This window comes from Podarcis raffonei, chromosome 5 (assembly GCF_027172205.1).
Source record: "Podarcis raffonei isolate rPodRaf1 chromosome 5, rPodRaf1.pri, whole genome shotgun sequence".
In the NCBI taxonomy this organism is placed as follows: Eukaryota; Metazoa; Chordata; class Lepidosauria; order Squamata; family Lacertidae; genus Podarcis; species Podarcis raffonei.
In genome coordinates, this window is record NC_070606.1 from 40331121 (window position 1) to 40358884 (window position 27764).

The 27764-nt window shown below is 42.1% G+C and overlaps 1 protein-coding gene across 1 annotated transcript in view; it reads right to left on the reverse strand.

Moving 5' to 3' along the window:
• Nucleotides 1–27764, reverse strand: part of ADGRA1 (adhesion G protein-coupled receptor A1) — a 310291-nt gene that overhangs the window by 5398 nt on the left and 277129 nt on the right. Inside the window, exon 18 of the mRNA XM_053388799.1 lies at nt 1091–1192. Coding sequence (XP_053244774.1) covers nt 1091–1192 — 102 coding nt within the window. The remainder of the gene's footprint in view (nt 1–1090; nt 1193–27764) is intronic.

Below are 27764 nucleotides of genomic sequence, written 5' to 3' on the forward strand. Positions count from 1 at the left end.
TCTCCAAGGAGCGCAAGGTGGCAGACATGGGAGGTTAGGCTAAGCTGTGACAGAGAGATGACCCAAGGGGAGCTTTGTGACTAATAAGGATTTGAACGTGGCTCTTCCAATCCCTAGGCTGACTTTTAAACCACTACACTTGCTCTCTTCCCTTCCCTTCCTCCTGAAACATCCTAGAACAACAGTGACATGTGTATCCGTGCGCATGCACATGTGTGTGTGTGTGTTTGTTTGTTTTAACCTTATATCACAAACTCTCCTCCCTCTAACCTTAACCTTCTCCTCCAGAATATTCTCTATAAACTGTATAGGGCTGGATCAGTCCACTTCCACCCACTCCATTGTCTTTCTCACTCCCCACACCCTCACGTTGTCTTTGTTTCCCCCTCAGGTAAAGGTCTAACTCAGGCAAAGGCAAACTCGGCCCTCCAGATGTTTTGGGACTACAACTCCCATCATCCCTAGCTAACAGGACCAGTGGTCAGGGATGATGGGAATTGCAGTCTCAAAACATCTGGAGGGCCGAATTTGCCTATGCCTGGTCTAACTACACAATACATTAACTGCAGGCCTTGCAGCCGCATCAGGGAACTGGAGCTGTTTACTTGTAGGCGCCAATGAGTGCATTTCTCTTACTGCCAAGGGCAGTGTGAGAGGTGGCAATTTACCTCAGGAATGTCACTGGGGAAAGATTAAAACCTACCTACTTGCAACTATATACCCTCATCTTGGTATTTTTTAAAAATGTAATGTGTAGTTAGGGCCTAACCCCTAAAGATCTAGTGGCTCAGATGTTCTCTCTATAGTTTCTTGAGAAGTCCACCCCGCCCGCCATGTATGCAGGCTCCACAGCAATCAGTATTCTGGGACTCCACATGTACTTGTCAGGCTGTTTCCCCTCAGCCAGCCAGCCCAGATTTTCTTTTACATCACAATTGAATATACTTCTGCACATCTAGGCAGTCCCCTAAGTATATTTTTGGGTGGCCCCATTTCACTTTCAAACATATAACCACTCAACTGTCTAAGTTCTCTATTAGCAGGAATGATGATGGAATATGACAGCCTGAAAGCATACTGAAATACTTACAATTGCGCTTCTGCGTAGTTTTTTATCCCGTAATTATTTATGTTGATTGCCGCTGTAATTCCACATATAATAAAAGGAACTCCTCCACTAATCAGATAAAACCTGTTAACAGATAATATTTGACAGGTGAATTTTCAGTTGAATAGAATTCTTCATAAAAATGATTTTTCATGCTTGAAACGGTGAGGAAAGCCCACGTAACTTAGGTCATTAACTTTAAATGCTCATTAAAATTAGAAATAAAAGAACATTAAAACATACAAAGTGTTTTAGGAAACAAGGTGTTCATCTTTATAATACAACGTTGGGAGTATCTTTGTGATATGTCACTCAAAAACTGGAGTTCAACAAGCAAAATTATCACTTACATGTAAATTTAAAAAAACCCATATTAAATATGGAAGATATTTTAGAATATTAAGAAAGTATTAATGATAGTTATGGTTTTCCATTTTTATACAGAACACAAAATCATTTTATTCTGAATAGCTGTGGCCAAACCAAAACGTTGGAGCTAATCTCATTTTCTCAGGTGGTATTGCGACATTTAAATAGGTAGTTATTTAACTCTAGGGAAGAAAGAGCTTCAAGAAAAGAAACACAACTGAAGGGTCTATTAAACCAAATAAATCTTCTTTTTTACAGTCATTAACTCGGCAGCATCTTTCCAAACACCTCTAGTTGTCAGGAATTCTTTCCTTGAGAACTAATGACCTTCAGCAGAGCTATGGAGAAGGAGCCAAGTATTCCCACCAACGGCCTAATCTAGGAGCAGAAAAATCACCAAGCATTTGACTTGAGACCCCAGACATTTACAGAACAGGGCTAGGGAACATCTCCCACCTCCCGGTTAAGCTGTTATTATGTTTAATACTGAATGAAAGCACAAGATCTAGGTTGCAGTCTTGCTTGATTATGTCATTACACATGCTAGAACCTAGGATGGCGACAATGAAACCCTCCAGCTGCCAGTTGTTAAAAAAGAGTCATTCCTCAAATGGGAGAGATAGGAAGCAGAGCCACTCCATCAGTTCTGTGGAGAGACCGGCTCCATTTGGCTCCAGCCCAACTTAGTCAAGATAAGAACTTTTGAGATTTGCTGCCCTTTTCCAATTCCCCATTCCCCATTCTTTTTCTTCCTCTTTTGTGTTGTGTATTTTCGATTGTAAACCTGAGGGCAGGGACTCTTAGGCTTCTGGGAGCCTTTTTGATTGAAGCGCTGGGAAAAAATGACCCAAATCAATCAATCAATCAATCAATCAATCAATCAATTGTGGGTTTTCCTTTGTGGGCATCAAGGTATGGGAAATATTTTGCAGAAACTTGCTTATATTAAGGTAAGGCTCTTTCTGAGACCATGTCCAAACATGTAATTCCATAACATACTTAATGAAATTAAATCAGGATCAGTTTGGACAGGTGTCTCAGCAATGTGTCCTCTGGTGGCACTCCTCTCCCCACTCTTTATGCTGATGGGTCCCAGTGGGTTTAGTGGGTTGCAATGGTGGTGGTGGCGGCAGTGGCAGTGGCAGAGGCAGCAGTGTTGCTATCGACATACCATCTGGCTTGGAGCCACCATTTGGCTTTTCCTTTCACCATGTCCTGGAAAGGCATTGTGAGATGGAAATTAGAGCAGTGATTTCAAGCCACCTGGGACATCAGCCAGGCCCCTGAGGTCCAAGCAGCAGCCTGGACAAGGTCTCTGAATGTATGCCAATGTTATAATTTTGAGAGGAAGGGGACTAATTAATAGGTGTCCATCTTTCAGGGCACTGCTCTCTAGCTCATAGCATTAAACCACTATTATTTTACAAGGACATGTTTGCCACTGAGTCTGTACTAGTAAATGACAGATTCTCAGAAAAGCTGCTGTTGTGGCAGGAAGCATAAATGGAATCCAAGGATGAATTGTAAGATAAGGTTACCAGACGTCCCCATTTCCAAGGGACAGTCCCTGGATTTACAGATCAGTCCCATACAAAATCCATTGTAGTTGAAAAGTGTCCCTGGATTCATTGAAAAAAAATCTGGTAACCTTATTGTAAGAACCTGATTAATGGACTGCACAAGAATTACTGCCTGTACGTTGTTCTCCTCGTTTTGCATTGCTGCCCCTCTGCTCCACCTCCTAGTAATATTCTTTTGCAACTTGCATGCAATTAAATAGTGAAGGACATGATATCGCACACTTAACTGGTTAAATACCACTTGCTTAATTCTTCAAACCAAATTCATCCAAGTGCATGGAATGTATGTTAAATTGTCGCAATTAAGCAGCAAATAATTACCACGCTCTATCATTAAGCTAAATCAGTTTCCTAGGGAATGTCTCTTATAAAAAAGACCCATCCTAATGCAACTCTCCCAAATTCAGCTTAGTACAGCCGATGAGAATTCTACATCTGAGCAGAATTCTCCCCAAAGCACTTTCCACAGAAAAAGCTGTTGTGACAGTCTTTGATGCCATGACACCAAAATACCCAGGTTACACAATGCTGTTTTATAAGCTTCAGCTTGTAAAGGGGTCTTAGTACTTTCACTCACATCCAAACCTTAGTGATGGTTCTCTATTTTTTTAAAAATGTATTTTTCAGTATTTCTATGCTACTTTTCAACTATACTAGTTCTCAAACCAGTTCACAATAATGAAATCAGTTTGATAGCCAGGTATACTTCCCCCCATAGTAAGGGATCCAGATTCCTCCATTTAAAAAATATACAATATTGGGGGGGGGATAAGGATCACAAGATAAGGGTTGTTGTGAGGATTTATGCCAGGGGTCAGCAAACTTTTTCAGCAGGGGGCCAGTCCACTGTCCCTCAGACCTTGTTGGGGGCTGGACTATATTGGGGGGGGGATGAACGAATTCCTATGCCCCCACAAATAACCCAGAGATGCATTTTAAATAAAAGCACACATTCTACTCATGTAAAAACACCAGGCAGGCCCCACAAATAACCCAGAGATGCATTTTAAATAAAAGGACACATTCTACTCATGTAAAAACACACCAATTCCCAGACTGTCCGCGGGCTGGATTGAGAAGGCAATTGGGCTGGATCCGGCCCCCGGGCCTTAGTTTGCCTACCCATGATCTATGCCATTTTGAGCTCCTAGGAGAGACAGTGGGATACAAATAAAATTACTGCAGCTTAGATTGTTATGAAATTAGAAATGGCAATGGACACTACCTCTCCATATGAACACCACCTAGTCAAACACCTTCTCAAATACCACATTGCACTTCCAATTAGCTACTGTCTCTATAATCCAAAATAAACACGAGGAGTTCTAAGATGTAGACATTGAAAGACTTGATGTTTGTATGATTGACTTTATATTTTCTTTCCTTCTAGAACTGCAAGGTGCAACAACTTAAGCCAGCAACAATATAGTAGCTTACAGGGAGTCTCAAATACCAAACAGCCACTCAAATGGTAGAGCTGGTCCATGAACAATGCACTAGGATCATCTGCATAGCTAAATACTAAGCTATGTTTAATTCCAAACAGCATGTTAAATACATATTTGTATTTAAGGTACATTTTTTAAAATGAAGATTGCATTATCTGGGGATGGGTGGGTTATGAGATCAGAGCAGGCATGGAGGAGCAGTTTAACCTTTTATGCCCCTGCTGCAGGCCTAAGGAAAATCCGTAGTATATCTTTAGGGGCAAATCAGGTCTTCCCTGAAAGAGGGCACATGTTGCTGTTAGACCTGGCAACCAAACCCTGTCTTGTGGGTGGGTATGATTGGATAGCCACAACACCCAATTGATAGGTTCCTTGATGCAGGGTTTAACCAGGCCAATGGGACGCAGGCTAAGTGGATCAAGGGATCAAGGGACCTATATATACCCATGCACGTGATCCAGAGCTGCCTCTTTCAGTGCGTGGATCAGAACACCCGCCCACCTCTCCTTACTTTTAGGGCTGTGCGCTTGACCTTGCTATGCCATCATGTGTCGTCTGTTGTTGGGACAGGGGCACGGCAGGAATTTCCCCACTTGGCTGATTGGCTGGTGCCATTTGGGTTTCACCTGCCACGTAGCAAATCGTCACAACTTGTAAGGTTGAGGATAGGCTCTGGTTCAGGTGATAGGGATGGGGGAACGCTCTCACCATCTCTATGTGAAGGGTATTCTGTTAAAGGAATCCAGGGACTCAATGGTTTGGTCAACCCTGTGAGGGGGTTGTGCCCGTGCCCGAGTCCAGGGGGACATCTGGGTGGCGGACATAGCCTGTTCCCGGCTTTCCACCTATCCAGTGCAGGGAGCTAGTCGAAGTGAGTGGAGCTATGAAACCACTCATTTGCTGTAATCAATAAAGTTGTGGCCTAAATTCTGCCAAAAACCAAACCAAAATTTGAGTCTTGTCTGAATTTATTTAAGGGGGAGGTTTAAAGGTCTGAACTCACAAATCCTCCATTTGCACTCAAGGTCTGAGCCTGTGCAGAAGCCACTAAGACATTCGTCCAAAATGAGCTTGAATGCCTTCATATTACCAAATCTGTGGGAAGAGGTGAGGTAGGAATTCAACAAGCAACTAGCCCATTCAGATGTAAAAAACATTTTCCTACTTTGAGCTCTGAACATGCTAAATGAAATAATACAGTTGTACCTCAGGTTACATACGCTTCAAGTTACATACGCTTCAGGTTACAGACTCCGCTAACCCAGAAATATTACCTCGGGTTAACAACTTTGCTTCGGGATGAGAACAAAAATTGTGCAGCGGCGGTGTGGCAGCAGCAGCTAAAGTAGTGCTTCAGGTTAAGAACAGTGTCAGGTTAAGAATGGACCTCCAGAACGAATTAAGTACGTAACCAGAGGTACCACTGTACCTCATTCTGAGCTTCATATGTGCCAAATATTAATACTGCTCAGGTGTGTTAGAAAGCATGGAACAGCGAAATGTGCCATTCATTATAGCCATCTCCAGCCCTGTGGCTCTTCTGTTCCTTTGCTACACATGAGAAAACACATCCTAGAAATTGTACAGAGTGAAGTTGAATGCATTCAATGTATCTGAGCTGCACTGCATTGATATCCAGCCCAGCACGCTGCCCGCCCTGTCTCATTGCCAAAAGAAAATTAAAATACTGTCTGGAGATGACAGGCTGTACGAATGATTCCTCACTGTACTACCACAGCTCTTAAGGGATTGAGAAAGAAAAACAACAACAACTCTGAGATATACGGAAAAGAGAAATCCCAAATGATAGAAAAATAACATATTCAAAAGCAGCAAATGAAGAAACAAAAGATTGTGAAGGAAATAGCTTTCTTGTAGGAAAAAGATAAGAGGTAAGATAAAGGCAAGTTCTAAAGCAAATAATCTAAACTCCAAATCATTCCTGTTGTGCACAACTTACTTAAATTAACAGATTCAGATCAGCAAATGTGAAATTGGACTAGGATGAACTTCAGTTTCAGAAGAAAATTTGTGTGAAGAGAGAGGGAGGAAAAAACGGATTTACAGCCCAATCCTATGTACGTAAGGCCCCTTGTTACAAAGGATTGCAGTCCTAAACTGAAAAATTCTGTGTGATGCCTATGGAGAAATTGAAAATAAGATATTTAAATACGAGGGAAGCAAGAAGGAGTAGAAAACTCTTAAGCAGGTGAGGTTATGGGTTGTTAACTGGATGAAAGAAGGTACTAGGATACAGTATGAAAAACCCAAAATGATTTGTATGCAGAATTGACTGCCCATTGCTCTTTGAGAGAAGCAAAACCAGTTGTTCTTCATAAAAGATTTCATAATCTATAAGGGAGTGTAAGGACAGACAAAAACCTACATTAGGGAATGTATTTAAGGTGCAATTTCACTGAAAATGCAATCTCATTTTGGACAGAAACAGCATACCAGAGCTACTGCACAGCTCCCATTTGTTCCTTAGCAGATTGCACCCTAAATAAGTAGTGATTGGCTAAAATGATTCAAGATCTCCAATAAGACCTATAAGAATAGGCAGTTCACCAGATGGATTTGACAGATGCTTGCACTAGAGAAAATATGTTTGCATACCACCATGAACCACTGCATTCAATTGCAAACAATTAGGCTTTCCAAAAACGTTGATGCTTTATGTAAGAATAAAACTAGAGGTGTTTTTAATAGTATAGATCGAATCTTTCCATCCAACCCTAGAGAGGTCTCTACAACATCAGAGAGCAGATTATTCCACTCTTTGTCCCTGTGTCAGTGCAATAATAATAATAAAAATGTCACTGTCCCTTCATGTCACTGAATACCATCCTTCTTTAATCATTATGAGACAGGGGAATTCCAAATCACAGACCACTTTTCTTCTGCCATTCATGTTGATAAATAGGATGTGATTCAAGTTGTTCTCATTGCATTCCAGGCTGTTAAATAAAACCAAACATCTCAAAAAGTTGAAGATGTGACTCTGTGTCACTTTTGGCTGTTTACGCACAGTTGCTTCAGCCTGATATTTACTTGTTTATCTGTAAACTGCCTTTCAGGGCTATACAGCTTTCTCAAGGCATTTCACATCATAACACAAAGTAAAACAATAATATACACATTTTACAATAAGAGTAACAATTCGGTTTATTTCATCAACAGAAAAACAGAAAAGCAAAAATTAAAACAGCAATAGGGATTAAAGTATGCTTAGTGGACCAGTCTCAATAAGCAAAAAAGAAAGCCAGGTCTTCACAGTTCATTCAGCAACAATCTGCAAGGGAGATCCACAGAAGGGAGTCTGATAATGACGGGGCCATCACTGAAAAGTCATTTCTTGTAACAGCTAACCAGCCTGCAAGTGGAGCTTCCATAGGCAATCTTAAAGGTTGGGAAGGTTCAAATGGATGCAGCTGAGTTTTTAAACAAGCTAGTTCCAAGCTGGTCTGGGATTTAAAGGTACTTACCAGCACTCTGAGTTGAGTCTGGAAGTGCAATGGAAACCATTGTGTCAGAACTGAAGTCATATACTTCAGTTGCTTGGTCACTGAAAGCAACTAGGTACTGTATTCTGCACCAGTGGAAGCTTCTGGACTCTCTCCAAAGGCAGATCCTCACAGTGTGTGTTGCAGAGTAGAGTCTACTCTGGTGGTAGTACGCACACTTAACATCAGATCAGTTTGCCAAATGTAAATGGTAGAGCAGGACCTTCTCAACCCTTCCCACAGCGTCTCTCCTCAAAGACAGAAGCAACATCCTCGCCAGAAAGCAGAACAAAGAACCCTGGGATGTCCTCAAATAATGTCACAGCATTTAATTCTCCTTGTGGTGCACAGGTCTGCCAACTGCTCCTCGGTAATTTGCACAGTCGTAACCAACTCTGCTCCTTTTCCTCACATGAGCACGGCTTTATTGAGGTAACACACTCCTGGCTGCAAGTAGTCAACAGTGAGCAGAGGCAGCTGTGGCAATAGAGACTCAACTGAAATTAAGAAGCCACAGCAATGTGGCAAGCAGGATTAGACAGGGTGGCAGTTGCTGGACAACTGCCTTCCCTGAGTGTGTTGGTGATGAGAAATAGCTTAGGGGCTTAGGGGTGCTCATTGGCCATTCCAACTCACTTGCCACCTGAGGCAAGAGTCTCATTCTACCTCATGAAACGGGCTGGCCTTGCAGTCCCTAAATCCCTGATCTAGACTGTCATAACCACAGCTCTGCTGCACCCACCACCAACACCTTTCACAACATATTTCATAGTTTATTCATGTTTTCCCCTTGTTATCCTAAACAGTACAGTTCCTTATTTTTCCAGCCACCCACCTTCTCCCAGTTTCTTCCCCACTACCCTCTTTAGGTGTAGCATTATCATTGCTGTCATTAAGTTATTTTAAAAAGCCCCTTCCTGAAGTCTACAAGCTCCTCTTTATTATGCATTTAAGAAAAGTAAGTTAGCAGGCCTCAGGATTTCTCCCTTTCGATACATATCCCAGTGTGGTACTGAATTCTACAGGCCAATACATTTCTAAAATTACCAAAGAAATGAAAAACAAAATGACATCAATGATCATTCTACAAAACTAAACACTTTTATTCACATGTGACATTTTAGATGGATTGCCTCTGGGTTGCTTGGACTCGGTGATAATCCTTAGATTCTCAAACCGAAACCATGTGCTTCTTCCAAGCCTCAGGTGCTGCTTCATTGTTTTAAATGGAGACAGCAAGACATTTAACACAATGTCCCCTATAGCACTCTGAGAGCTCACAAGGGTTTTGTTTGCCCTGTAGCAGATGGAAGCTAGAGGAAATCCAGCTGAAATGTCACCTTCAAATATGAACACGGGTTCTTTCAAATATGAAAAAATAAAATAAAATTGCAGACATTATGGCATTGTTATAGTCACAAGCAACTATCTGAAGGATGATGAAGCATATTACCAGAAACTGGAAGCCTACAGGCAAAGAAGTGGATGTTTAGCTTAAATAGATATGTTGAAATCAGACTTCAACACTACTTTTCAGTCTCTGCTTCACTATTAGAATGGCCAGGTCATAGGGCTGCCTAGTGATGGGAGAAGATGTGCTTGACAGAATTCTTTCTCTCATGCAAATCTTAGAGGTGCTCACAGTCACAAAACTTCCAAAGCTCCCTTCCCCATATGGGGATCAAACCTGCAACCTTGGCATTATCAACACCATGCTCTGACCCTCGCCACTGCAGTCCTTGTCCTCACCACAACTAACCTTGCTGCCACAATGTTCTGGCATGCAGGCGTGCAGGGCAGTGGGGGGGGGGGAAAGGTAAGTCCTATTGGCACAAGCTGAAGTCCAAAGTGAAAGAGGGATGCCATAACTGGATACCAGCCTAGGTCTTACTGAGAATATATGGAAAAGAGCAACAGTGAGTGCAAAGGGGGGGGGGAAGGGTGTGCAGCAGATCGTAGCAACTCACTCAGTGCTTCTTGTCTTGGAAAATCAAGCCTTTTTACAAATCAGCTTATTGAATCGCACAGGCCCTTGTGAATTCCACAATCCTTATCCTAGTCCTACATAAATATATATCATGAGTACACCTGAACTAATTCTGAACTGATGAATAGGCTTGACACATATTTATTCTTCCTCACCCTGAACATATAAAATGATGAAAAGAAAAGATAATACCATCCAGCTTTACAACAGCCCAGAATGTTAGATATTTCCATTCAAAGGTTTCCAAGGAAATATGCTTATGTAGACTACAGAACAACAACAGCGACAAGCCTTTCTATCTACTGCCCCAAATTCTACCTATGGAAAATCTCTTGTAACTCATTATATCTACAGAAGATTGGAGGCACTGATATGATGGCTGGCCTCCTTGCCTTACCCAAAGGTTCTTTCTTTCTGTTGACAGTGCTCCGAGGGAAACAACAAGAATTAATCCTGACAACCTTAATACACTATCCACTTCTATGAATGTTTTAGAAGGTTTGCCAGAGAATGTCATATAGACGAAATTTCCCCCAGCCAAACAAATGGAGCCTGAACAGAAATGCTTATTTGGAAACTTTCCCTCTGGGTTCAGAACTACTGCTGCTCTTGTGTTCCATCAGATTTGCAGCTGTTTCAGCAGGTTTTCAATTACTTTGGCCCAATCAGCAAGAGCCAGTGGGTATATTCTGACCACATACGATGCACACTGAACATTATGGTGGGTAAAGGGTATATGATGACTGGCTTTGGCTGACTGAATGATAATGCAGTTTACACTGCTTTTTGTTTTTTAAAGCCCACTATGTTCCAAGGGACGCAGGTGGCGCTGTGGGTTAAACCACAGAGCCTAGGACTTGCCGATCAGAAGGTCGGCGGTTCGAATCCCAGTGACGGGGTGAGCTCCTGTTGCTCGGTCCCCGCTCCTGCCAACCTAGCAGTTCGAAAGCACCTCAAAGTGTAAGTAGATAAATAGGTACCGCTCCGGCGGGAAGGTAAACGGTGTTTCCATGCACTGCTCTGGTTCGCCAGAAGCGGCTTAGTCATGCTGGCCACATGACCAGCTCCCTCGGCCAGCTCCCTGTACGCCGACTCCCTCGGCCAATAAAGCGAGATGAGCGCTGCAACCCCAGAGTCGGTCACGACAGACCTAATGGTCAGGGGTCCCTTTACCTTTACATTTATGTTCCAAGGGTAACATGTGATATATATATATAAATATAATATGTAGTTTTTACCTTGTTGCTAGTGGGGCACAGGGCACAACTTCCTAACTATATGCATCATTCATAAATGTTCCACCTGCCCAGGAATTTTTGATTTTCAAAAGCTTTGCCTATCAAACAGAAAACTTAAATGGGACAAGAAAAACAACAGTGTGTGGAATTGCACATAAGATTAGTCCTGCCCAGAAAAACTGTGAAGTCTTGGAGGACTTGTAGAGACTCACCTATTAAAGAAGGCTTCAAGGGTGCAATATCCTGCCTTACAGCAAGGAGCTAGATTTGATGACCTACTTGGTTTGTTGCAGCTACAAGATTTTACAACTCAAATGTTCTGAGTTTACATTAATCTTCTTCTATTACCTTTTTATTGAAATTTCAATGCAGCACTGTGGCACTCAGCAAAGAATTCAAAGGCGCTGCCATTCCAACATAAAGCGATACAATGGTGATTGAACTGCAACTATGAAAAATATATAATTCCCCAGTACCTTTCCCAGCAAAAGCAAGTTCTAACCTGTTTCTATATCACATCTATTGTGATGAGGCAGCACCTTTGGCAACCTTAAGGAACTCCAACTTCCAGGCTTTTCCAGACTTAATTTTCAGAGCACACTGCTCAGTATTTCTGCTTTTAATGTTTGTTTAACATTTTATTGTTTGTTTTTTACTGCATTTTGATAATATGCACTTACTTTTTGGCTTGCGATTTTATTAGTGCAATTAGTGCAATTAGTATAAATTTGTTATATTAAGTGGCATCTAAGTTAAAAACACACACACAAATGCTAGAGAACTGCTATCCTAGCTGTCTTGATTTGTCAGAGGTGAGAGTAGACCAAAATCTCAGGACAGAGCTTTCCAAACTTATAATGTTGGTGACACACTTTTTAGACATGCATCATTTTGTGACACGGTAATTCAGTTTTACTAGCAAACTGGAGGTTAAACTAACCCCTTTCCACCCCTGGCAGGAGTGCAAGGAGCGTTCGCGTGACACACCGACACACTGCAGCCGACACACTACAATGTCACAACACAGGGTTTGAAAAATTTTGCACCTCAGGAAGTCCAGCAGGAATCTGGTTGAAGTAGACAATGCCAGCTGGTAATGATGTCACAGGAAGATGCCAGGTAAGGAAAATATCAATTTAGTTCGAGTTATTAAAAGCAAATTTCTGAACAAAGAAGGAGAACGCCAAAGTAGATAAGTGTCGTGTGTGTGTGTGTGTGTGTGTGTGTGAGAGAGAGAGAGAGAGAGAGAGGAGACAGAGAGAGAGAGAGAGAGAGAGAGATGACCCATTCATGTCCCTTCCTAGTTGTTTGTTCATGTAGGTTTGAAGTAGCATTATACTGACCCACATCTTCAAAGTTAGTCTTCTGTTCCAGCACCAAAGCTGCATTTGCATTGTTCCTATTCTGGCAACAGATGAGTATGCGTCTTGCCTCTATATGCCTTGCCCTTTCTGTTCTGAATTCCTGTCTGCATGTTTAGTTGACAGAAAGAAAATGGCTTTATTATTCTGGTTCATTCCCAAAACTTTCCAAGAACAATATGATCCATGCTGCTTTGCAATTTGTTTCCTTTGACACCACGATTCTGATACATCGCCTTTTATCTAACTGCAAGCTCATCCATGCACAAACAGATGAAGACTTTTAGCTGCTAAGAACAGTTATTATTGCCTCTGACCTCACTATTCATTTATAGTAATCTCGGGATCGCAACCAAACTCCCGGTAAGCATCTTAAATCCAGATACTCAGAAGGAGAAAAGGAGCAACCTGAACACAATGCTAGATTTATTATTTGGGACACTTCTCTGGTTCTTTTGCTCAGTTCTTTTTCAAGCCTAGATTTTACAGCCTGCCGGAAAGACAGCTGAGCCAGAGCTTTGCACGCTATTTCTCAGGTGAATTTATTTTTGGCTGCTTCACTTTTCGTTTAGTATGTGCAAGGTGACTTGGCATACACTTGCTGATTTATGGGATAGATTTATAAACATGGTAAGTTACAGGCTGATGGGAGAGAGAAGACTATGTGATGGAGGACTAAGCAAAGGTCAAGTGCCAGTTGAAAAAAGAGGCTGCTGCTGCTGAGTTTGTAGGCTGATGAGATTAAAGCAAACCCCAGTAAAGGTGATATACAGCAAGCAACAGGAAGATTTAACACGCAACATGTCAACTAAATAAAATACTAAAATATCTGTGCAACAATTCACAATGTATCTTCAGCTAGGCTCTATCTTTTTATCAATAGCAGCTCATTGCTAGGAGCAATAGTAGATCATATTGCTAGACACAAACAAGATCCTTGGATGAGGAACTGTCTTGCTACGCCTTCATTGCTATATGCACACAGGTTTCCCATAGCTTATTGTGAGGGAGACACCATAAAATGTGTGTGTGTAGGGAATGCGCATTGTTATGAGTTGGGGGGATCAGTCTTGATGGTCTCTGTGGATCCCTTCCAGGCCTTTGATCCTGTACCCAGCAAGGGATAGAGTCCAGTGGAAGAGGCTGCTGAATCTGCCAAGCCAGTTCCTTTGTTAAGGTACTGGTTTGGTTGGCTACTTAAGTGTCCTCACCAGCACCCCAAAAGATGAACTAGGTTACAAGAGTCACAACTAAATGATGGCGCACTCCAGGACAATGGGTGATTTTTCCTCCACCCTCCTCAGCTAGGTGCTACATAGGAGAACAACAGCCAGAGTTGTGTATGAGTGAGTTGGAAGCAAGCTGGATGCTGGAGACAGAGGGACACATTTTGCTCTGTGCTGAGCATAATACGGACTTTGGGGGCTTCTCTCTAACCCTCCCATAAGCTGTGAGTTGCCTTCATAAGGATTAAAGGCTCATTTATACAAATCTTGGCCAGCACTGAGAAGCCAGCTTGTGGGAAATTTATATATGCTCACTTGAATTAGGTTGCATAAAAAGTTGCAGATGCTACACATCTGTTAGGCTATAATATGGGAGAAATTAATCCAATAATAAATTAGTTCCTGAAAAAATAAGGTCCTTTTGGAGTAAGTCAAAACTGCTTGAAATATTTGCTGTAACGTTCCATTGCTCTTAATATTTACAAATTGGACAAACGTATAAGGGAAACTATATTATAGGGGGGAAATCACAGGTGAAAGACAGAGCAAAGTTAGCATTTAAATATCAGAGAGCTTCTATGTGAGTTCAATGAGATTTCTTTCCTTGTGCATTCTGGACATAGCCAACATGCTTAAGTTGAAGCTGCTCAAGATAGTTAGCAAACATGGTACAAACCATAATCAGCAGAGTGAGATTTCCTGTCTGTCAGGTTTTGCATGCATTTATTCATAAAGTCCATCCTTCTGTATCCTTCTGCTTTTTTAAAAAAAAAGCTGCATAAAAATGCAATTAGGACATTTATTCACAAAACATGAATTTTTGTAGTAGGTTCCCCTCCTCCAAACTGCATGTGACCTACATAGATGACTGGACTACAACAGCCATATATGTAAGATCATGTGCAGTTGTGTTTTAGGGGACCTTCCATAGCTCTTAAGCTCTGGGCAGCAAATCAGGATTTTAAACAGATCAAGGACATGTTTGCTGTGATGCAGAGGGAAGCGAATAAAATTAGTATAGGAACCAAAGGGTCACCGGAGATGGGAAGCAGACACAGGATTCGCAAAGAAAAGCCACTGCAGCAATGTTTGAGAAACAGATTTGGTGTTCTGTGGCACAGTTTATGGTTGTGCTCATCATTTCCCTTCATCCTTCCTCCCTTTTACTCTGGTATGGCACAAAGGGTCCCTCCCGAGGCAAGGTAGGGTTCCAGGCTTGTGGTGAGGGCATTGCACTGTGGAAATATTAAGGGCATGAGAAGAGTCCTGATGGATCAGGCCAAAGGCCCATCTAGTCCAACCTTCTGCTCTCACATATGCCTGTAGGATGCCAGGAGAAAGGACCTGAGGACAACAGTGCTCTCCTCACTTGCAGTTTCCAGCAACTGGTATTCAGAGGCATATTGCCTTGGGCAGTGGAGGCAAGTCCTTCAGTTAGAGTGTCTGATGGAACCTATAGCAGAATAATAGCAGCAGCAGCAGCAGCAGCAGCAGTAGTAGTAGTAATACAGTGGTACCTCTGGTTACATATGCTTCAGGTTACATACGCTTCAGGTTACAGACTCTGCTAACCCAGAAATAGTACCTTGGGTTAAGAACTTTGCTTCAGGATGAGAACAGAAATCGTGCTCCAGCGGTGCGGCAGCAGCAGGAGACCCCATTAGCTAAAGTGGTGCTTCAGGTTAAGAACAGTTTCAGGTTAAGAACAGACCTCCGGATCGAATTAAGTACTTAACCTAAGGTACCACTGTAATAATTTATTGTTTATATACTGCCCATCTGACTGAGTTCCCCTAGCCAATCTGGGTGGCTTCCAACAAATGAAAACGCAATAAAACATCTAACATTAAAAACTTCCCCATGCAGGGCTGCCTTCAGATGTCTTCTAAAAGTCACATTGTTGTTTACGTCCTTGACATCTGATGGGAGGGCATTCCACAGGGCGGGTGCCACCACTGAGAAGGCCCTCTGCCTGGTTCTCTGTAACCTCACTTTTCTCAGTGAGGGAACTGCCAGAAGGCCCTAGGAGCTAAATCTCCAGGCTAAATGATGGGGATTGAGCCACTCCTTCAGGAATGCAGGGCCAAAGCCGTTTTATGGCTTTAAAGGTCAGCACCAACACTTTGAATTGTGCTCGGAAATGTACTGGGAGCCAATGTAGATCATTTGAAAGCAGTGTTATATGGTTCCAGTGGGTGCTCCCTGCCACTAGTCTGGCAGCCACGTTCTGGATTAGTTGTAGTTTCCGAGTCACCTTCAAAGGAATCCCCATATGGAGCGCATTGCTGTAGTTCAAGTGGGAGATAACAAGCCCATGTATCACTCTGGTGAGACAGTGTGCAGGCAGGTATGGTCTCAGCTGGCATACCAAATGGAGCTGGTAGACAGTTGGAGCTGGTAGACAGTTGTCCTTGACACAGACGTGACCTGCGCCTCCATGGACAGCTGTGAGTCCAAAATGACTCACAGGCTGCAAACCTAGTCCTTCAAGGGCACAGTTCAGGACCAGGGAGTCCTGCCTGCCCCCTGTCCCCCAGAAACAGTACTTTAGTCTTGTTGGGATTCAATCTCAATCTGCTAGCCACCACCCACCTCCCAACTGCCTCCAGACATTCACACAAAATCTCTGACATGCAAGCTGTATTACCTAAATAATAATAATATAATCTTTCTGCTTAACTGTCTCTTTCTGTTTCTTGGGAATCACAAGAACATTCCAGTTCTGTTCAAAATGTTAATTTCTAACAGTGGAATGGTTGAGATTCTTAATGTAGGCAATTGGTACTTTTTCTCCTAGAAATTTAGCTACAGCAATACAGAGTTATCTAAAATTCAATTGCAGCTCCAGCTCAGCAGCTGCTGCATCATCAGGCATTAGTACACCTTGAGAAAGTCAATAACCATCACAATGTCCTTCTGCTTTCAAATGAGGAGAAAAGAACCATTAACCTATCTACCCCCATCAAGGCAAGAAATTCCTAAATTGCCTATTTAATACAATGGCATTTTGGAATGGAAAACAAAACATGCAAAAATAATGCTAATAATAGGTTTTGTGCCCTTAAACTCACATCCTTTAAGTCACAGCTTGCAATATATCACTGTGTCAATATTACGCAACCACTAAGAGAATGACTTTGTTATTAAATGGAATTCAATGGAGAGAAAAAAAACCCTCTATTAAAGACAAACATGCATTTAAAGTGGTTGTGACTCACATTTGCTGTACCCCAGTGGAGGCTGGTTACTTAGGACAACTGGGGCACTGCCCCATCACATGGAGTTTAAAGAGGAGGGGGAAGGAATCAAAAGTTTCCCTCAATAATAAAAAAAAACAAACCAACACTGTTTTCTGTTTCCTGCACACTCCCAAGTCTATCATTTGAGCTGCTGCAGTAATTTCTGTCAACCTTCCATTATCTGGCCAATCAGTGTTTGGCCCAAGGTCTCACAGTGAGTTTCATGGGTGGTGATTTCAGTCCTGTTCTCCCAGACTCTAGTCTAACTTATTCCATATTCTGGAAAGTAGTCCTGGAAGTGAATAACCTGGAGGAGGGAAATAATCTTTCCCCATAGACCTGGATGTTTAGAGCAGCCATTGTTAACAGTTACGTGTGCTGCCTTTTAACTGCCCACTGGTCCCATCTAATCGACATCCCAGGTCCAAGGTCCACCAACCACCACTACTACATCCTGAGGAACAAGCCATCCTGGGCTCCTGTGGGAGGAAGGGCGAGATACAAATTTAATTATAAGTAAATAAAATAGATATACATTTGTGCTCAGAGCTAAAAATGCATATTAAAAACCACTTCTACCACACTTTAGAATACGTATCTATCTTCACCCTAAGAATTAAATATGGGCATATGGAACAACTGAAACACCAAAGTATAGAAATGAATCATTGAGATACTGGAGAAATTCAGACATAATGTTCCTGACCCAATAACTGATTTCTATTGAGGGAGGAATGAGCAACAAGCCCTTCTCCTTTCTCTTGTCCAGATGCAAAGGACACTTCCAGATTTGTCAAACCTCAATTTCCCCATGATGCCTGAACCAGGAAACTGTGGCTGAAGCACTCCTTACAAAACAGAACTGCAAACCACAGTTTGGTCCTGCTTTGGAATCTTGCAAAACCGCAGCAAAGCCACCATTTCACTTTCTAGTGAAAAATTATGGCTGTGGTCTCTGGCCATCTGCTGACTTGAGTGCTTTGCCCTTCAATTTTATATTCATTTAACACCCGTGCTATAAGTAGTCAAGAGGTTTTCAAAGGGCAAACTGTTAAAGTAAATGCCAGCAAGTGCTTTGTTGTATTTGAAAAAGGTTTTTGTTTGCTAGTTACCAAATAGCTGTAGAAAGTCACAGGAATTCAAAAAGAAGTTCTGGAGAACGCTGTGTGTGCATGCACACACACAGAACATGTGTATACACACATGCACACACATTCAAACCCATTTGGGTCCCACCTACTTTTTGTTCATGTACCTATTCATTCATTTATTGTTCCACTAGACTACTAGGACAGAAGTGCGAGAATTGTAAGGATAAAAGCAACTTTTACCTGAATATTTATTTTTTAAATTTCTATCCCACTTCATCCAAGGATCACACAGAACTATACAACACAGTAATAAACAACAACACTGCTCCACCCCGCCCAGTTTAAAAGACCACAGATTGTTTAACTAGCCAAAGGCTGGGGAGAAGATGCATGTTTTTTTGCCTGGTGCCTAAAGATGCATAATAAAAACATCAGGCAAGCCTCCCTGGGGAAAGCATTCCATAAGCGGGGAGCCACCACAGAGAAGGCCCGTTCTCATGTTGCCAACCTGTGGGCCTCTTGTGGCCCACAAACAAAGAAGGTTCTTAGATGGTGACTGCAGGGCCTGGGCTGGTTCATATGGGGAGAGGCAGTCCTTGAGGTATTGCGGTCCTGAGCCGTTTAAAGCTTTATAGGTCTAAACCAGCGCTTGAATTGGGCCTGTGTATGAATTGGCAGCCGGAGCAGATGGGTCAGTATTGTTGTTATATGCTCTAACGGTCTTACACCGGTGAGCAACCTAGCCACTAAATCCTGTACCTCCTGAAATTTCTGAATCTTCAGCAGAAGCCCCACGTCTAATTTAAAGGATAGATCTCTCAGGAGCTGGATGCCACCAGTGGACAGACTGAAGGTGAGTGAAGCCAGAGACAAATGTGTCCTGACGTAATCTAGAATTCTGCATAGAATTCCAAATCCTATGCAGGCCTACTCAGAAGAAAGCCCCACTGGAATTTATGGGGATACTCTGCATACAGAGGATTTTAATATAACACACCAATATAAGTACTATTCTGAAAGCACATGAAAGTAATTCCTGTGCCAGAGAGAATGTGTGTGTCAATTACATATATGAGAAAGAGAGCAAAAGCCTACCAATTTGTTCTCGGACAGCTGGGGGGGGACTTATATTCAGCAAATCTTACAACCAGAAAGGACAGGAAGAAAGGAACTCAGATCGGAAGAATGGAGCAGTTTCAGGAAGTGTTAGGAGGCTGTGAAAGAAGAGACTGAAGCCTCATGCAGTTCCCTGGTTGCAGGTTGCCCACCTGTAAATTCAGCTCACCCTTTATATAATTTATATATTTATTTCTAATATTTTTTATTTTTCAAAGCAGTATGCTTTCATTTTAAGGTGTTTCTCATGGTAGCAATTAAAAATCTCATCAATTTAATTCATTTCTGAAGAGCACGGATGTGATAAAACCAAAAATACATTTTAAAAATGATACCTAAAGTTGTTTTTCTACCATTCTTTTTTTTTAAAAAAAGAGGAAAAAGAATGGTCACAGAGGTACAGCTCTCAACAAAAGAGATTGTTTGCAAAATCTCTACCCATCTTCCCTTCACATGCAAAATCATTGCATAGTTACATAAAGTTTGTGATTGATACTGACATTAAAGTTACGTGCCTAGGAAATTTAATGTACCACCATGAAATTTCTCATTTGCATTATAAAAAAATAGGTTATTATGCATGAAAGAAAATTATAGCTTAACACGTAACATATATATAATACTGGTTCATTTCTTTAAACGTACCAGCTGGCTCAATCAAAAATAGGAACTATAAGGGAAAGCAGCCTGTAATATGGAGGTTCAAATTATACCTGCCCTGACCATAGTGTATAACACAACCGATCTCCTTGATTCTACACATGCACAATTCCCCCTATAATAGTCTTCATTATAATGTGAAACTTAAACTGAAAATTATATGTTTTGCAACTTTAAAAAATTGCATATGCTGCCTATAGAAACCACACAGGCTCTCTGTGTATGCCACAGAAATCTTCCTACTGTGGCTTAAACTATATGTTATTCAGACTCTGGTGATTCTTTCATTTAGCATTTTTCAAAACTCAAGCAGGCTGGGCAGGCTGCAAATCTGGGTGAAGGAGGAGTGCCCAGAGCAGGGCTGCTTAACCCTTTTTCTGTCTCTCCCCCACAATTTCCCCCTATGGCATACCCTCCAATGAAAATAGGGACGTACTAAGGAAAAGTGGGACATTCCAGGATGAAATCAGAAACCAAGACGGCTTCTGTAAATCCGGGTTTGTCCCTCGAAAATAGGGACACTTGGAGGGTCTGCCATATGGGTAGAACACCAGACATGGGAGATGAATTTTTAACTGAAAGAAGAAAGGGTTAAGTAGCCTCTCCCCCCCCCTTTCCCAGCCAGATCGATCGATCGATCGATCGATTGATAGATGATAGATATATCTCCTCCCCCTCTGTGTGTGTTTTAAAGCCAAATAAAGACTCATTGGACTCCATGTAGTAGCGTGAGCCTACGACTATTGTTTCTGAAATCACACACAAAAGTCACTAATGAACAAATTCTAAAAGTTAAGCACATCATCAAAATGAAATTGAGTGTGAATCTGCTCCTCCCAGCAATTACTTTTAATCACAATTTTATCTACGTCCCAAGTACTCTATTTAGGTAAGTGGATTTCATTACCGCTATACCCACTCCAACTTACTGATGTTCAAAACCCTGCATCCCTTCGGATCATACATAAACAAGCAGTTTTGGTCAAAGCAAGTTTTTTTAGTTTTTTAAAGCACCTAACATGTTGTTGTTTTTAAAACTGCAGGATCAAAAAGCAGAAGGCCCTTCCAAACGAATGAGAGCTCCTTGCAAACAAAGGAGAATGACAGTTCAATAAAGAAGAACATGCCTAACTTCTAAGTAAGCTTTGTGCAAGCAAGTCAGGGATGCACCCGCGCAATATATCTAAAGCACTTTAACATTTTGCATTCTGGGAACTGTAGTTTGTTAAGGGTGCTAAGAATTGTTTGGACACCTCTGTTCCCCTCGCAGAGTTATAGTTCCTTGGGAGGAGGGGTTGATTGTTAACAGTTCCCAGGGTCCTTTGGAGACACACTATCACTGTCAAAGTGGAATAGCAGTGCTTTTAATGTATGGGGTGGGGGTGGCCCAGGGTGGATGCTCAATAAACAGGACATATGGAGGATCTCAGTTCAAGCTTGAAAGTCAATGTCACTGGACAGAGACTGTGGGTTGGGTTGGGTTGGGTTGAGGGAGAAGTTTCCAAGCAAATCCCAAGGTGCTTCCAGGCAATTTTCTGTAAGCAGAACAACCTGGACCAGTTGAATGGAGTGATATTCAGAGCTATGGATATTAAAGAAAAAGATTTACATGCCTTTTGCTATGAACATCAGTCTACAAAGTTCTCTAAACTGCAAGTAATTAAGGATCCTAAGGGGTGGGGGAAACCAAAGGAAACAAAAACAGGCAAAAATTATATGTGCATTTTGCAATTATGCATTTTACATGCACAGTTGGAAGTGCTTCAGATAAGCACTACATAACAGTGGAAGCACAGATGGGGAAGTGGAATGTGTGAGAAAGTCAGAGGTACAGTATGCAAAGCACCTGAACTACAATGCATTAAATAACACCATCCTTTTACAGCACCCTTATGGATAGCGAAGTCGGAAGGCCCAAATGCCTCCTTCTATAAGCTCCCATAAACCACTACTAACCACAGCTGTTTCCTAGACACCCAGAAGATGATGAGGGCAGGATGCATTGCAAGAGGGAAGAAGCAAACTCAAAACCAAGAACCAGAAAAGAGCAGTGTAATGAAGGAGCATGTGAAGGAAATAAGTAAGAGACAGCGTGGAAGAATGGACACCATTGGTTCATGTCACTTTCAGTATATTTTCACGAGGTACCAGGATGATACCAAAGGCAATTTTGGGAAATGATGCTTACAACAGGTTTTGCATTTTCCTTCTCTTTCAGGTGAGCAGGCAACATTTGCTAGAATGCATCTTCACTGGTAAACAGGCTTGTCTTCTTGCAAATTAGCAGAATATTCAGAAGTGCTGAAACTGGAAAGGCTGCCTGCTACCATTTCATGAAAATGTTCTATGTAGGAAAGGAAGCTGCAGTGTTGGGAAGGTTCAAGCCTTGTCTATGAGATATTCCCATTAATTCCACTGGCATGTGAACAAACAAAAAAAGTGTGGGGAGATTACACAGAATTGCTGCCACAATGCTGTTTGGGATAAGGCTTGGGTTCGCAGGCTGATGGGGGCGGAGAAGGAAACAGAGGAGGTGGGTCTCCCTTTTCCACTCCAGCTGTAGTCAGTTTGGAACGGAGAGCAAGGATGCTACCTTTCCCTCCAACCATCCTGAGGAGCCCCAGCGGAGGCTGAGGAGCACTTTGATCAGCCATGGAGGGAGGCTGAACAGGAGGCGACAGAGACTCAACAGGAGCCTTTGCAGATGGGAGCAGACTCATGAGCATGTATGTGTGCAGTGCATGCTTGCAACCCCATATTTCCACAAGGCTTGCGAGTGAGCCTGCCAGGCCTCACATTTAAAAGCTTGGCGGGAGCGGCAGGGAAACTTGTTGAAACATCTTCACTGCTTCCATCCAGTTCTGAACTTCTTAACCCTGCTCCAGAACTCCTGAATTGTATCTCCTGCTGACAAGCCTGTTCCATCACTTGCCTGAATAAAGATCTATTTCTTACTTCCAAAAGCCTCTGTCTACGTGTTTTGGGCAAGAGCCAGGAGAAAAGGCCAGTCCCTCAGGTAGCTTTTGTGTGTGTGTGTATGGCTACAATAGCTTCAAAATCTCAATTTGACACTATTAGTCAGGCTGATGAGCACATACTGTGACTCATAAGAAGCATTACTCATTTCTTTCGGACCCTATGCAGCCAGAAATAGCCCAAGCTTCGCATGAATCCGAACTACAGACGTCCATTGTTCTTCAATGGAAGCTAAATCATGCTGGGAGAAACGCTTGCAAAGCAGCATCTCTTTAACAGTCATCAAGAAAAATAAGCTCCAAATGGCTTTGGCTGAATGAAGTCACTGCTCCCCCTTTTGGCAGTGCAGTCCAACAACAGGAAATGTATCATTCTGATAGCCAAGACAGTATCCTTCAGGTGAATATTCAAAAGCAGGCAAAATCTTTCAAAAGTGATAAGCAGGGTGGGGATGCTCTGGGAAGAGGACTCCAGCTTGTTCCTTAGCCCTACACCACCTTCCCCATTTCCTCCATTCATCATTCTCAAATTAATGGATGGGAGGCGCCAATGATGGATGGAAGAGGCAAAGAAGTGACCTACCACCTCTTTTTCCTCCTGTTCACTGCTGAACATTCCCAAAGGAACAGGAGGAGGCAGCCCTATTTTTGCAGGTCCATTCATGCCTTATAATCACTGAAGCAATAACTGCAGTGCTATTAGAAACTCAGGTAAGGAATTCTTTTACCTGCCTACTATACCAAGTACATAGCCTGACTTGCAAGTTCCTCTTTAATTCTTCCCCAGGGAGGGTTCTGACCATCCCCTTCCTTTGCCTTTTATAGGAGGCTCTCAAAGCTCATATCTTGCCTCCCTTGTCGGACAGGCCTTTCGTCATAAGGGGGGCTATTATTTTGTGAGAGTCCTCTTTCAAGAGAAGAGGAAGAAAGCAGAAAGCAGAGGATTGTGTCGAGAGGGGAGCAAGGACCACAGGCTGTATGTTGATGATGCTCCCCTCTGCTCATTTCCCCCTCTCCTTCTTCTTCCCCATCTTATACCCTGTTATTACATATATAGTTGTACCTTGGAAGTCAAACGCAATCCATTCCAGAAGTCCGTTCAACTTCCAAAACATTCAAAAACCAAATCACGGCTTCTGATTGGCTGCAGGAAGCTCCTGCAGCCAATCAGAAACTGTGGAAGCCCCGTCGGACATTTGGGTTCCAAAAGAACATTTGCAGACCGAAATAATCAGTGTGTTCGGGAGCCCAAACATCTGAGTTCCAGGGCATTGGGGATCCAAGACATAAGCAGGAAGAGAGCTAATTTCCCTCCCTGCCCTCTAAGTGTAATTATGCTCCTCTAAGAACACTGTGTCTCTAGAAAGCAAAGTTAATAATGGTAACAAAAGGGGGAGGATAAGAAGTGTTTCCTTCCTAACACATATACCAGTCATTATGAAACACTGTGGTCTTTTTTTTTTAACCACTGAATAAGTTAATGTATCAAACCACTGCATTAAGTTAATGTATCAAATCCGCAAAACCCAAAATTAACAGGTGAGAGGTCTGACGGTAGCAATGAACCACTTGGGCATTCCTCCCCCATATTTCTATAGTGCATAAAGTAGAACTTGTGGATCTCACACCAACTGAAAGCTGTGCTCAAATCCTCTATAACATGAATTAGCTCTCAGCAGCTTTCAAAGACACTTGGGTTTTGAAAGGGAAAAGGCCTAATTTCTACTCTAAATGAGAAATTGCTACTATCATTTGACAAAATATGCAGCTCTAAGCATGCTGCTTCCTACAAATTAAATGTGATTTTTCTTTAGTGAACACATCTACTATTGCCATTCCAGAGAAGAAATGACAGAAAAGCCAGAACATTGGACTTAGCCAGTAGTGCTGTGGTGAATGATTATCTGATTTTGTGGACTACTGGTTATTTAAATTGTTTTAAGTTGTGCTTTTGGGATTTCAAAAGGAAGTTGAAAGGGTTATTTATACATCTGTAGTGAACAATCTCTAGCATGTTGGTTGGTGCTGCTGCTTTTTTGTCCACATAGAGCTTCTGAATTCAAATAAATAATATGTGCATGAAGGAACTGCATGTGTATTTCTAGCACATCAGCGCAACACCTGAATCTAAATACCTGGAGGACTAGATGCCAGTTTTCACTAGGCTCAAAATGTCTCCAAAAGACTGCAGGCAGATTTGGCACACTTTAGATTTGTCAGAAGCTGGTTACGTAATAAAATACTTCATAGAGGAAAGGAGGGACAGGAAGGCTACAATGGAGCAAGAATTTGAACGTGAAAATGTTGTGAATATTTTTTTCCTAATGCATTTCAAGTAAGCCAAGTACTTTATTTCATCCAAAATCATAATAACTGCTTTAGGGAGATTATTGTTTCGAAAAGCAAAGCTTAAAGAGACTGACTTGCCAAAAGACAAATACAACCCATTTAAGATAGATATTATTTTAGCAATTCAGGAGCAATAACAATTAAAGGTATAAATAGGATTTCCAGAAGTCAACCTGAGAACAAGTGCAAGTAGGCAAGTATTTTTCCATGCCCTCACAGCTCAAATTATATTTGTAAATGTCCTCTGAAATAGTCAACAAAGCAGTTGAAACATCAAATAGTTTCATTCATAAGAAAACCTCTTGGCAAACATTTTGATTAAAAAATATAAAATCTCAGGTGATCATGCAGGCTAGCTTTTGCTAAAGCAGACTTGTGGCAATTCAAACATACATTTGGTGTGGCATAGTTTAATTCAATTAAATTTAATGCAACTATTTTAGAGCAACTCAAAAATCCAAAGGAGCCCATAAGTCTTCAATGAGCTGGAAGATTGCTATATCTCAGCATTCTGTGTCAAGTCAGGTCAGATACTACAGTATAAGGCAGAAGTGGTGCGTAACTAAGGAGTATGGAGAAAATACAATGCTGGAGTAGCAGTGGCAGCTATCCCTTGGAGGGAGCCAAATGAGGCTTTGTTTTTTGGCCCCTCCTGACAGACCATGGTTAGAAACCTGAGTCAGTCTGGCGGAGTCTCCTTGGTGAAAATGGCGGTGATGTCCTAGAAGCCCTGTAAAAACCATCTTGGTAGTCAATATAACCCTGGGACTAATTGGTGTGAGCTGTAACAGGAGCTCATATAAGCTTATCTGCTTGCTTTGAAGGCTGAGGTTTGGTTCAGTTCATTGGGAAAAGGGAGGTTTCTCATGCCACCAGTCAACTAATTCCTTTATCCAAGAGATGGATGAGAAGGGGCCTTGAAGTCAGGGATGAGTTAACTGGACTATTGTTGCCAGCATAGGTAAAGGTAAAGGTAAAGGTAAAGGGACCCCTGACCATTAGGTCCAGTCGTGACCGACTCTGGGGTTGCGGCACTCATCTCGCTTTACTGGCCAAGGGAGCCGGCATACAGCTTTCAGGTCATGTGGCCAGTATGACTAAGCTGCTTCTGGCAAACCAGAGCAGCGCATGGAAATGCCGTTTACCTTCCCGCCAGAGCGGTACCTATTTATCTACTTGCACTTTGACATGCTTTCGAACTGCTAGGTTGGGAGGAGCTGGGACCGAGCAACGGGAGCTCACCCCCATCGCGGGGATTTGAACCGCTGACCTTCTGATCGGCAAGTCCTAGGCTCTGTGGTTTAACCCACAGTGCTATGAAGTTCCACTCACAGGACAGGACTTTCAGATCCTCTTCTTCCTGCAGCGCCCCTAACGCCTGCTCTGGAGCATTGGAGGAACCTCCAGAAGAGATTGAGGAGGGAGAGCATGAGGGGCTTCAAGGGGCAGTAGATAAAGGGCAGGCAGAACCATGCTCACATGAAGCTGGATTTAGACCTAAAACAACACTGAATATTCGATGAACATTCGACATCAAAATCACAGAGGATTTTGAAGAGAATCTGTAGGAGCAATTTTGTTTCAGCCCCTGTTTTAGTATTTCAATCTGATAGCGTAAGAATGCAGTTTGAGAGGAGTATATTTGGGGTCATCTTGATATTTCTATGTTTATGTGCAGTAACAGTTGAAATGAAGTGCTATGTTAAACGACTGGTTACATAGAATCCATGAACTTGAATTCAGAGTTCCCCAATATCACCTTTCCTTCCTACGCAATCTTCAGCTAAAGGATCTCTGCCAGCAAGAATGGCAAAGACCCCTGCATGAAAACACCGAGAGCTATCTTCCAGTCAGACTAGGCAGTTCTGGATATGTCTCGGTGTTATTAATGTTCAGAAGTCCACATAATGTTTTTGGTCACTTCTAGCACACTGGAATCTGGTTTCATTTCGGATTCAAGCTATCTCTCTCTGCATGAGCTAGCTCTGGTGCACTTTCCTAGCCCCTGAATAATCTTACAGACAGTAGTTTGTTCTTTGGGGTTAGTGAGGAGAGAGCTTAACCACAAGCCGAGGTTTGAACGACATAATAAGCCAAACCTTGGTTTAGCTCATTGTGGTATGGCACTAAAAACAGTTGTGGAGGAGCAAAGTGTTTGCATGTTCCTCTCTGGGAGCCTGCACATTCATACAATCCCTGTAAGATATAGTTTGGTTTACCATGCTGTGCAAATGAGGTCAGTATAAAGCAGCTGTTTATATCATTGTAACCAGATTGCAAATACCTTTAAACCAAACTACTAAAAGTTTAGTTCCATCGTACAAATTGTTAGAAAATGCAATTTATTATACTGTATTTAATCTTTTCCCATAAATGACATTTTTGTTTAATATACTGATTTGTGATGCCAAGAACACAGAAAAAAGAGCATTCAAACAGCTATTTGTGGAATGCTATAATTTTTAATTGATTGTCCTCTGGTTCAAGCTTTGTAGCAAATATTCAAAAGGCCGC